Source organism: Scleropages formosus, chromosome 9 (assembly GCF_900964775.1).
Source record: "Scleropages formosus chromosome 9, fSclFor1.1, whole genome shotgun sequence".
NCBI classification, from domain to species: Eukaryota; Metazoa; Chordata; class Actinopteri; order Osteoglossiformes; family Osteoglossidae; genus Scleropages; species Scleropages formosus.
Genome location: NC_041814.1, coordinates 21,340,831 through 21,354,040, shown reverse-complemented (window position 1 = coordinate 21,354,040; position 13,210 = coordinate 21,340,831). Strand labels below are relative to the sequence as shown.

General features: G+C 43.9%; 1 protein-coding gene across 6 annotated transcripts in view; it reads left to right on the top strand.

The window, feature by feature from the left end:
- The window catches only part of relch (RAB11 binding and LisH domain, coiled-coil and HEAT repeat containing), a 47,631-nt gene that overhangs the window by 4,534 nt on the left and 29,887 nt on the right, over positions 1-13,210 (top strand). For all 6 annotated transcript variants that reach the window (XM_029254717.1, XM_029254719.1, XM_018753977.2 and 3 more), the window contains exon 2: positions 10,302-10,391. In XM_029254717.1, the coding sequence (XP_029110550.1) occupies positions 10,302-10,391 (90 nt within the window). The remainder of the gene's footprint in view (positions 1-10,301; positions 10,392-13,210) is intronic.

Sequence of the window (13,210 nt, the reverse complement as noted above, 5' to 3'; positions counted from 1 at the left end):
TTGTGTTGAGTCTTAGTCAGAATCTTTCAAATACGCTTCCTGGACAGCTCGCGGGCAACGTGGCCCGAACGTCCCGCCGTCTTGCCGTGATCCGGCACGCGAGCTGAGAACCGAGAGCAGCTGCGCGACAACGGGGCGTCGGGAGAAGGTGTTCGTCAGCAAGCGCGGGTTTCTACCACAAGCCGTAAGGACACGGTCATGCGGGCTTCCCTTCGAAGCCTCGTGCAGCAAACAGCTCTGCGGTACTTTTTTTATAAATTTGAATTTAACGGCATTAAACGTGCCAGAGCTGCTAAAGTAACTCCCACAAGGTGCAGCCTGCGTGCTGTTTATTTAGGGATGCTTCACACCCGGCTCCGAGTTCTAAATTTTTGGCAAAGACTTAGCTGTAGCTCTGGCTGTTGGACCCATTTCTTTGTGGGAAAAATAACACGTTTTTCAATCAGGATCCTCAAAATGAAGCTTCACAGCATTCCTGTTCACAATGTATCTTTTTCTTGCACTGTTATTGACGTGATGGTGCCTGGTTGTCGGAGATGAACACCTCCGATGCTCCTGCCTTCAGACCTGGTCCAGCTAAACCACCCAGTCCTTTTCTAGTCCAGCATCGTACTTGCACCATAACATTATTAACTGCATATCCATCTATTTGTTTATTCTGAATAGCTGCTTGTGTCTCTCCTGGAGGCATAGGGTATGAGGCAGGGTACACCGTGGATGGGACACTTGTCCATTGTAGGGAAATGAACAAACATGAAGGTACATTAGCTAATATACTGTGCATCCAGCTCACATGTGTTTCCTCACTTTTATGTGGCTGTGGTATAGCCTCAAACTGGTTTATATCACACTACACCCTTGTTTTGATGTTTTTTTTTTTTTTTTTTTTTTCTTGATCGTTTACTCATTTAACATTGATGGCCATTGGCTGAGTAGAGTTAGCAGAGGAGCGAAAGAGAGCTGAGATAACGCTGAGCAAAGACGGCGCGTGGGCCAAGTTCCAGATCCCTCTGTCTGGCGTCATAGGTGCAAGGCGGGGGAGGAGGGGAGGGGCAGCGTGAACTCATGCCCTGTTTCCGGGCCACCTCTCTGAGGATGGGAGCAGTCAGCCTACATATTGTCAAAAAGTGTGTCTGCCATCAGTTGTAATGTGTAAACATAAAATTTGGGACATGAAGGAGAACATGAGAAGCCACCATATCCTTCCAGCTCTTCTGCAGCAGGTCCATGCGATGCAGGAAGACCTACAGGTTGCTGTGCTTTCACTATTCCGTCCAGTTCTGCTCATACAAGTGTTTCCAGGTTGCCCAGGTGTGCTCAAACTTTTGACTGTTGTTTGCACAGCTAATATAAATACAAGTAGCTGCTGACACGAACATATGCTTTCGTACTCACTGTGACAACATTTTCTGCTCTTTCTGAGTGGAGTACCACACGTGCCACAGAGAAATGCATTTATTGTGTATGCAGGGAAACAGCAGAGCTGAGCCGCAGTGCTGGTATTAAAATGATGATGGGGCATTTTAGAGCTCTGCAGTGGATTGGTGTCCCGTCCAGGGTGTTCCCTGCCTCACACTGTATATCTCCAGCATAAGGTGTGGACCATTGTGACTCTGTACTGGACTAGGGTGGATGGGTGGATGGATGGATGGATGGATGGTATATGTTTGTCTGAACCAAGGTAATCAACAGGCTGCCTGCAAAAAAAAAAAAGAAATCAAAATTGGAAGACAAAACAGTTTCTGGCATTATTTACAGGCCTTTAAATTTCAGTTCGAACTTTGCTTTGTGCGTAATGTAAAAGCCAGACAGTTCCTTGCAGCCGATGAAGGCCAAACTGGGACACGATTTAAGACCCTTGCTCCAAGCAGGTGACTATTAGTAGACGCAGGCCGTTCTACTGTCTCCCTGTCTCATCTCATCTTGTCTTTTGGTGATGATTTCCGTCTGCCCGCTTGTTTGCCGCTCCTTGTCGTAGATGCCAACCCGCCCATCTCTTCAACTTTCCTTCAGACCACCATCTTTTTGTAAACATCTTTCAAGTTACTCCTCTCTCTTTGGTTGTTTTAGCCATGTTAGACCTGAGCTCAAGTGAACTTTCTTACCCATGGTTGTGTTGAACCAGCGGATCGTAAATGAGCTGGATATCCAGGTTTTCGTTCATCGTCATTTCTTATATTGCTCTCTTTTCTCAAACTCTCAGATGTGCCATGAGTGGATCTGCGTGACCGTAGCCGCCCGTGTTTCATAATCAGTAGACAGAGTCATCCTTCAGTCGTCTCAAAGCATCCGCTCGTCATCTTCCTTCCTCTGAACTTTCGCTGTCCCGTTTTCAGACATTGGAGGCATTCATCTGCCCCAATGAAGAACGCAGACGTTCTAGTTGTTATATAAGTAGTTTATCAGGCTCTCATGAGTGTGTGGGACAAAGCAGATGAGCTCTTACCACTTTGGGTTGTCTTTTGAGGGCCTGTTCATCACTGCCTTCAGCTGCACTTTCTGTCACATCGTGTATTTCCTGAGATGCACCTAAAAAGTTTGGAAGGTCGAAGTCTGTATTTTTCTTATTTATGCTGTTGCTTATTATAGTCACATTGATGTGTTTTTCCCTGTGAAGTCATACTTTACCATGACCCAAATTCAGATGTTTCACAGGCCCAAGCTGTCAACATCAGCTCCAAAGAAGAAAGCCTTGCTTCTGTACCAGCAGCTCTATAAATTCCACTTTGTTCTTCATATCATGGCTTTGAATACTGTACTTTTAGTCTTGTTTCGATATGGCTGAGTTAACAGAAAGCTGTTTTTTTTGTAACATCTCTCAGTATAGGAGATGAGATATACATTTACATTTATTTAGCAGACACTTTTCTCCACAGCAACTTCCAACAAACTCTATGAAGTGTTACCAGCCCACACACCTTATTCACCAAGGTGACTTAAACCTCTAGATACACTGCTTACAATGGGCCACTCATCCATACATCAGTGGAACACACTCTCTCCATCATTTACACACTATGGGGGAACCTGAACAGCATGTCTTTGGAGTGTGGGAGGAAACCAGAGCACCTGGAGGAAACCCATGCAGACACGGGGAGAACATGTAAACTCCACACAGACTGAGCAGGGATCGAACACACATTCTCCCGCACCACCCAGGCGCTGTGAGACAGGCAGCAGCTACTCGCTGTGCCGCCCGTTTATAGTGCAGGTTATGAATAAATGAAACAAGCCATGTGTATCTGCAGCCCATGTAAATTTTGCCTCTTTTTTTGGACTGTAGTCACATGAACTTGAACAGTGTTATTACCAGGATACAAAAGGAACTCAACCTTTTTATTAAGCATTTGTTCATTTAGCTGACACTTTTCTCAAAAGTAATTTATGATGTTAAGCTACTTACAGTAATTCACCCATTTATGCAGTTGCGTATATTTGAATGTATGAATTTACTGTAAGTACCTTGCTCAAGGGTACTACAGCAGAAAGTGGTATTTAAACTGGGTCTTTTTAGTCTGAAGACAGCAACTCTAACCACTATCATCTGCTGTCCCCTGATTAAAGAATGTAATATACAAACCTGTTACTATCCTGTTAAGACAACATCTTCTGTCACTGTGTGAGAATGGTGCTCTATAAAAATAAATTGAATTTAATTGAACTGAAATATTAGAAAACTGTCTCTGAATGCAAGTTAAAGAAAACCCAACAACCCAAACCATGCTTTCATGCAAAAGTGTCCGTTGGAGAGGTCGTCTTCTTTCTTTGCCAATATCTTTACTTAGTGATTCCGGCAGCCCAGCTGACCCTTGTAACTAACGGAGTCGGAGTCAACTGGACGTCAGTAACTCGAAAGCCTGAGTGGCCTTGCTGAGAATATGGCCCCGGTCACTGAAACATCTCTCACCACCATGCAATATCCGCATTTGTTCAGGTTTAGCCTTCTTGTTTGAAAAGGTGATCATGTGTTCTCAGGCTCCATCCTCGCCGCTTCGTCAGGTAAAACTAAGTATCCGATATTTTGTTCGGTCTTCCACTCACTTGTGGCAGACATGGAAAAATAAAATTCAGTTACAGATTTACATTTTAAGTTCTTAAAAGCCCCTTTTCTCCCCCACACCTTTACACTTTTATACACTCAGATTCTCTCTTTTTTTCACTCGCATCCATTTTTTTTTTTTTTTTTTTTTAAAAATTACAACTTTTAGCATAGCGTCATTATAAAAAATGGACTTTGTATAAGTGTGATATTTCATGTTACAATAAGCTGTTTTCTGTATAGCTTAAAACATGTACAAATGTATACCCCTGGCAACACAGTTTTTCTCGCTATCCTTAACCACTTGCTCAAATCGGGGTCACGGTGGTCCGGAGTATTGGGCACCAGGCTAAGTTGAGTACACCCTGGATGTGATGCCCGTTCATTACAGAGCAGTCACGCATATTCACCCACTCGTACGTACACACACTTGGGGTAGAGTCACCGAACCGCATGTCTTTGGACTGTGGGAGGAAACCCGTGTGAACACAAGGAGAACGTACAAACCCCACGCTGACTGAGTGGGATTCGAACCTACATCCAAGCAGCCCAGGTGCTAAATATAGATTTTCCTTTCAGTGTAATTTAAGGGTAATTGAGGCTTTCAATGGCACCAGCACTAAGCACAGAGCAGTAAGCTGGGGGGCAGCACCCTTGCACAGCGGGAAGATCAGCGTGTAGGACGTTAGAGCACTGCCCTTCAGCACGACCACATGACCGAACGCTGCCAGCCAGCAGCAGTCAGCGGGCTCCGCTCACACCTGGGGGATGACGGCAGGATGCTCGGTCCAAAATAAGAGCTGTCTTTTCGCATTAGGCAAACAGGGGTGTCTCTCCTTTAGCACAGCCTAGTGAGGGATCTCTGGGATGTCAAGCTTCTGGGTCTTTGGAAGAGGAACAAGCTACCAGGAATAGAAATATAAACTATGAGAGGACCTTTAAGGTTGCCTCTTCCATATGGTTGGTTGAACTGATTTGTTTTGATTTTGTCCTGTGTACAGTGCAGTAGTTTCAGTATGTGGTCGAGTGGCTATTTGATGTGTTTTCTTATGTTTTTGTGTTGGCCTCACATGAATGAGTAATTTGTTTATGCTAAATAATCTTGGATTTTACCAGAATAATATATTTGTTCAGTATTTGTGTAACATTATTTCTGGCCATTGTGTCATTTCTTTGAACACGAGTATGATCTTTTTTTTGTTGGTAAAATCTGATAGATGCTGTTCTCTTATTGTTTATGTCTTTTATTAAGCATGCGCTTCTTATACCAAGAAAATACTAATGCGTACAGATATGGGTAAATACAGCTCAAGCGCAAAAGGTTACAGTATTTAACAGTAGTGCTCATGTACTATTAAGAAGATTCTTCCTAAGATGTTACTTGGAAGCAAGTTAGATAGTATTTCTGGATTGAGCTTCATGATCGAGCTTGATTCTAGTATAAACTTCCAATCTTCCAACATTGAAATGTTTTTAAAATGCCAAAGATACCTGCATGATCTCTTATGGGGTTTGAGCACGACTGCTTAGCGTTGAGAAACCGCAGTCTTAAAGGAATTTGCTGATGTAGGAAAGTAGGCTAGGGGTTCTGTCAAGGTATTGTTGCCAAACTGGTGTGAAAGCGAAATGTTCATGACTCCGGAAAGCAGGCGTCATTAAGCCACACCCTGCCGAATGACTCGGAAAGGCCCGCCCCTTTGCCCCCGCACTCGCACCTGTTCCGCAGGTCACGCCTGAGTCGAGCATCTGCCGCTCGACTCCAGGCTTGCTTAACTGCAACTGGAGAAGAGAAGCTTTCCAGGGCCGCGCTTTTGTGGTGGCATCAGGTGCGGTTTCCACGGAAACCTTGTCAGCATTTGTTGCCCTGGTCTGTCCGCCTGATCTCCGGGTGCAGCCTTCAGTAAATACTGACGCAAGTCCCTCATTTGTGAGATAGCAGTTGTGCCATTAGGTTCCAGGTCCGCTGTGTTAGATTTAACCCTGGGATCTCACTTTGTAACTGTAAATGAGCTATTATTATTTTTGTTTGTTCGTTAGTATTTTACTTGATGCATTGGTAAGTGACCCATTGTAAGTAGTGTATCTAGCAGTGTAAGTCACCTTGGTGAATAAGGTGTGTGGGCTGACAACACTACACAGAGTTCATCGGATGTAGCTTTGGAGAAAAGCATCTGCTAAATAAATAAATGTAGATGTACTTATTATCGGTTTTGATATTACTAGTATGATAATGATTATTATTATAGATAATAATACATTTATTTGTATTAATTTGGCAGATGCTTTTCTCCAAAGCAAAATGTAATTCAGCGTAAACGAGCATTGCAACAAAGAGCTTCAGATACAGACACACGATTGTCATAGCACAGTTAGTTTTTCCGATGCCACCAGTTTTTCCGGCACACATTGCATGAGTAGTAGCATATAGAATGGAGGAAATGCAAAGATTACTGTGACGGATCGTGTGATGCAAATTTATGAAAATGTATCTATCTGTTAGGAGATCAAGAGAGAAATGGCTCTGAAAGAGATGGAGTTTGGGACCTTGCATTCTGAAAGGGATTCAGCAGTTATGAGAGAGACATGCTGTTCAGGTTCACATTCACCTACCTTGCTGTGTGAGTGACAGATAGTGTGTTCCACTGATGTATGGATGAGTGACCCATTGTAAGTAGTGTATCTAGCAGTGTAAGTCACCACGGTGAATAAGGTGTGCGGGCTCATAACACTACATAGAGTTCATTGGAAGTCGCTTTGGAGAAAAGCATCTGCTAAATAAATATAAATTGAATGTAACTGTAAATTAATCTAACTGAGGGAAAGAAGAAGCTCAGTCACAAGGCACTTCAAAGCCAAAACCAAGAAACTGAGGACTTTTCTTTTTGGAACCCTTGTGAGTGGGATCACCAAGCGGTCAAAAGTATTTATTTATTTTATTTTATTTTATTTTATTTTATTTTATTTATGTGTGTATGTGTATTTATTTTGCTGACACCTTTGTTCAAGTGATTGTAGGGTTGCCAGAGAAGTTCTTCTCTAATTGAGCTGAGAAAATACCAACTTGTTGACACATTTGTCCATGCAGTCTCCATCACAGTGGTGGCTGTAAATGCTATACAGTTGCATAAAATAATATTTAAAAGTGACAGCTAAGTGAGGGGTTGGGAGGTGCGGTGGCACAGCGGGTTTGGCCTGTGCCTGCTCTCTGGTGGGTCTGGGGTTCAAGTCCCTCTTGGGGTGCCTTGCGATGGACTGGCGTCCCATCCTGGGCGTGTCCCATCCCCCTCCAGCCTTGAGCCCTGTGTTGCCGGGTTAGACTCCGACTCACCGCGACCCTGCTTGGGATAAGCAGTTTCAGAATGTGTGTGTGCGTGTGTGTTTGTGTGCAAGCTAAGTGAAGGCGGTCATCAAAACGTACAGTATGTGTGTGCATTGTGTCGCTCTGTATGACAGTTGCCATGTAGGGTAGGTCTCACAAAGGCAAGGTGTCGTGTGTGTCCTCCGGTCTGTGGCGCCGAGCCACGTATCCGGTTCTCCGTGACAAAGACGTGCTCGCTTTCCTCCCCCTGCTGGAAGAACAGATGGGACATCCACCGAGCCTTTTCCTAGGACAGCCATCGGCACCAGGGGAAGACGCTCTCTCACCCTCGCGATCTCGCGGCCCAGCCCCCCCCCCCCCCCCCCCCCCGCCACCTTCACGGTTAATTTTGTTCCGCAAGTGTGGCTACACCTGGGGCGCATTTTGGCCCGTAAGCAAGCACCACAGCTCACTGTTGCATACACTGATCAGCAACACCATATATGTATTGATCATTTAAAATTTTGTGTCAGTTTAACTTTACTATAATAAGGTACTTTATAGTGATTTCTACAGTGCAGTTATTTTTACTGGACCAGTTCAGGGTAAGTGCTTTGATAAAGGGTACTACAGCAGGAGCGAGATTCGAACCTACATCTTGATCGCAAGGCAGACGGTCTAACGACTATGCTACATGCTTTCCATATTTATTGTCCTGTCTTTGCCAGATGTACTTTGCAGGAGCTAAAACCGTGTAAGAGATGAGGCGGGAGACAAGAGGTGCAGTTGCCCATTGATGAGGGCTTTTATTTGCCCTTAGAGTGGGGAGAAGGAAGGGGATGGAAAAGGGGGACCAAGGAACAGGTAGGATGAGGTTTCGTGCGGGTCATGGGGGCTGGGAGCGTCATCTCTGGGATCAGGTTCGTCTCTGTCTCGTTCTCCTCCTCGATCTCGTCTCTCTACTGCTGGGCACCGGGGAAGAAACGGGAGTGAAATCAGCCCCAGCTGTGGCTGCTTTGCCCCCGTTTCCGCCCCCTCCCCGGGCCGCCTCGGCGTGCTGCAAACCATTTTAATCCGATGGCGTAGCTTGTCGGGCCATATTCTTATGTTTGCGTCCCTGGCATCACGCTTGGCTGCCCAGTGTTTCACCGCGGGACGCCACAGGAAGGCTTTCGCTGCCCTCCTTAGACTTGTAGCCCCCTGAATCATACAATGTTCACGTGTTTATAAAAAAAATAATAATAATTAATTAAGGCTGCATTCATGTTAAGTGCGTTTCCCACTAAGGAATAATAGTAATGTTTATTAGTCAGAGTGACATACATCATTTATTTAACTTGGCACTACACAAACCAAAGGTTGCATGCTGAAGCCTTGTTACATTTATTTATGTAGCTGATGCACTTCTACAAATCAGCAGCGTGAGGTTTATACTGAGCTACTTACCGTGATTTACCCACTTTCACGGCTAGTTAATTTTTACTGGAGCAATTCAGGGTAAGTATGTAGAGCAGGGGAACTGCAGCAGGAAGAGGGAATTGAACCCAGGTTTTTTTCTTTTGACTGCTCTAAATGCTTAACCCCCCTGCTGCCCCTAAATTGTTATAATGCCCTGAAACCATGAGTGTTTGAACTGGGATTCGGCGATATATTCAGCTGTATGGTAATCATTTGGGCGCTGATAATCTGTTTCGGTAACAGCACGTTAAAATGTGCGATAATCAGCAGTGCCTGTTTGTTCAAAAATTGATCCCTGCTAATTTATTAAAAAGTACTGCATTGTCTTTTCTAATAGATTTTATCACTGCCTGATGGACAGTGACCATAGTTCATCATCACCAATAATCCTGAACTGTTATTTATCTGACACCTTTTTCCAAAGCAGCTTACTTTGTTCGATTTGTGCGTTACCCTGCTTACAATGGTTTACCCATATTTTCAGCTGGGTAATTTTTAATTTACCAGTTCGGCTTAAGTACTGTGCTCAAGGGTACTACTGCAGGAGCAGGGATTCGAACCTGGGTCCTTCAGTTGCATGGTGACAGGTGTAGCCACCGCACTACTCTCTGCTCCCCACTGTCATAAATGCTCCATAACTTACTTTTGTGTTTGAAACATGCCTTTTGTACACGATTGCTACAGAAGTGTTCATTTTCAAACAGTTTCCATGAGATTACCTCTCTGTACCGCACGAGCAGAAAGGCGGAAATTGCAAAGTTACAAATAAGACAACTGCCAAGAAACTTGGGAAACGGCTTTAACTTCTCAAATTTTAATCAGCAGCAGATGAGCCCTTTCCAATATAACATACAAAGACTACGAGAGTAGCAGTTATACATGCTGGGAAATAAAAATATCCCTTTTTCTGTCGGGCCAGCAGTTGGTGTAGTGATTAGAATTGTTGCTTTGCAATCAAAGAACCTGGGTTTGAATCCCCTCTCCTCTTGTAGTACCCTTGATCAAAGTACTTACCCTGAATTACCCCAGTAAAAATTATCCAGCTGTATAAATGAGTAAATCTTGGTAAGTAACTCAGTGTACAAGTGTAACACTATAGGTCATTTGGAAAAAAAAAGCATCAAGTATATGAATGAATAATAATAATTTGCTTACTGCCAAAGGTTCACTCGTTTCTTTTGGTTTTGCGGTCCTGCTGAGAGCAACAGGCCAATTAGGATTCTCCACCGCAAGAACGCTCGCTTTGACGAGATGTCAGGACCTCGGCACAACCGCCCCCCCAAAGCCTGCCTGTCCCTTTGGCATTGGCGCCTTTGTAGATAAACATTAACGATGAGAAAATCACTGGAGCTCCAGTAGGATGGATGTTTAGTAAATATAGGAGGGTGGGTCATCCGCTACATGCTGGAGGCCTCCGAATAGCAGAATTTAATTTTTTGTGGTCATCGGTGAGGAGCAGTCATCCGTCGACAGGCCAGTCAGCGCTCCTCTGTCCTTCCGTTTCAGACCGAGCCGGAAGCATCAGCACCTTGGACTCCCTGGATTTCGCCCGCTACTCTGACGATGGAAACAGGGAGTCAGACGAACGCGTCGCAGGTGAGTAGAACCGTTTGGGTCAGCGCCCCACCTGGGCGCAGGAGGTCAGCTGAGGACTCCTCTCTCGGTGACCCCCGATATCGGAGCCCCTCCTGTTAATACCCCAAACAGGATGAAAAAGTCACGTGGATCATCCCCTCCTGGTTTTCATGTCAGGAGACAATTAAATGTGTTTTCATAGTATTTTAAGACATTCAATCTGTAGTTGCCCTTTGAAAAGGGATTTGGGGGTATTAGCTCTGAATGTGAAATTTGAAAATTGTCAGGATGCCACACCCAAAAGTGGCTCTTTTGCAAAGAATGGCGCTGTAGATGAAATTAAACTGTGTGCAATTTCCCTCCGTCAGTTTATGCATTTGTGGGGAAAACTCGGACTTGATCGCTGTCGACACTACAATTCCGAACTCTTGCCATTTACTGCAAGAATCGAAGCAAAATCTTTAGAATGGAAAATACAGATGTTCTGCATTAACTGTGATCTATTCACACACATATATATTCTTATACATTATATATGGGTTTCATTACCTAGTTAATTTTATGCTCTTAAAACCAATGCTAAGCTTCACTGGGGGGGAGCTGTAAAACTTTTAAATACCGTGGCCATATCTTGCCCCACGTATCTGTTTCCCTGAACTCGGGATACAATGATACAGAATCCCGGGTTTGTCATCTCTTTCCTGGTAAGATTAGATACTAAATTCCAACACCCAACTAGTGTACAAATTCCAACTCCCAGATTTAGTTCTGTGCAGGTTAGCATGCTATTTTACCAGGGTACGTGGAACAGTTTCCTGTGGTGAGTGTCTTAATTTTTTGTATCATTGCTTGTTTTATTTTTGGTAACTTCCCTGATATAAATAATTGTAGCAACTTGAAAGAATTAACAATGCCATCATTAATCGTGTCTTACTGTTGTTCATGTAATGAATTATTATGTACGCGTACCGTAGTAAATTTCTTAAAATGACATTGCGAAGCCAATATGAGGTGCCCTCGGCGTGTCGCGTGGCGCCCGAAGGGGAATGGGAAACATGCAGCAGAGAGAACGGTGTCGGTTCAGTAGCTGAACGCAGTGAGGTGCTTCCATACTTTCGATCTGGCTTTCTTTGGCGGAAAAAGACGCTGCGGCCTCCCTCGCTCTTTTTCCGCCCTGGCTGTCTGACTCCGGGAGATCTGGCTTTCCGATCCTTTTTAAGAGCAGTATTTCTGTTTCCAATACTGGACCACACACCATCCCAGTTAGCAGCCCTCCTGCTCCAAGCCACTTCTTTTTTTTTTTTTTTTTTTTTTTTTCCTTTTTCTTTTTTCAAGTTGTGCCATTTGTTGCATTTGCGTTTTGTGCATTCTTGATCTGCTTTTGTGTATTTATTTATGGGTTTTTGCTCCAGCTGTCCTCAAATGGTCTCCATGCCTTTTTTTTATTTGCTTTTCAAGCCATTCGGGGCAGCACCGTTGTAGACATGGCCTGACCATTTGATGGCGCTATCGCTGTCCAGTCGTACTGCTAGCACTTGAAACCAGAGGGGGGCGTAGGGGTGGGTGGAAACCCGCAGGAGGCCCTTTTCAGCGTGCACCGAGTGGGTTAGGGTTCGACACCCAGCAGATCATCAGTGCACAGCCATGCAAAGAGTGAGCCCCCTCCCCCACGCCGCTCACTCATCACCCTCCTCTCCATGTGCCTTAAGAGCTCATGGATCTGTCCCTCTGTCCCTCAGCCCCGCGACACTCTCTCGAACCCATACCGCATCCGTAGCTTTGTACCGGTACTGCGGCTGCTCTGTGTGCCTCTAGTATTTTTTTTTTTTCCTGTCTTTTTTGCTGTGTTTCCACTTTTTCCTCCAACTTTGCAGTAGCAGGATCTTCTCCACTATTATTTCATGGAGCATCATTGCTGAACTCTTGCTCCTGTTGACTTGTGACTCATAGTGCAGAGGCTCACTGGGTGAATTTTTTTTTTTTTTTTTTTTTGCCTACCTTTATGAGCATATTTTCAGAAGCCATAACCTTTTTTACTTTAATATGATTTTGATACATTTAATCTGTTAATGACTACTTACTTTTTTAATTACCCACAAAATTGGTATATGGTAAATTCAAATACACTGGCTGCTCGGCTTACAAACCCAGACAGAGACAGAATTGTATTTCTGACTCTTTTTTCCATAACTCCCGAGTCGCTTGTACCACTTAGTCAGTTAATGGTTAATTGATTTATTTGCCTGTTTGTATTCCATTAAAATCTGAGATGTAATAAAGAATTTGAGACGTAATAAATCAAAAACTGTTAGATTTTTTATTTCAATGTTTTTGTTAATTTCAAGCTACATTAAAATAAAAACAAATTTATTTTCACTGAAAATATGATATCTTTTCAGCACAAACTCCTGGTCGGTGCCGATCGTTGACCAATTCGTCCTATAAATACGGTCATCATCTCGTCACACATCATGCTGACATTCAGGATCACCAGACAGAAGCTGTAAACACTGTGTAAATGAGATGAATGAAGGTGGCGCCACACTCTATGAATGCCTTTTACTGGCATCTATGTACTGGGTGTTCAACCGCAAGTCTCATTTCCTCCACTAAACCAGAATTAGCTAAATGAAGAAATTGCAGTTGGAAATAAATAAGTAAACTGGAATAAGGTTGTACATGTGGTACTCGGTTTACATTGGGGTTCCATTCCGACAACCTAGTTGCGAGTCGACCTTTTCATAAGTTGCAAATCCCGTCATCGCACCGCTACAGGTATAATAGGGCTTCAATACTTTTCTCAAATTTCACACATTATTCCTATTAAAGTAATACTAAAA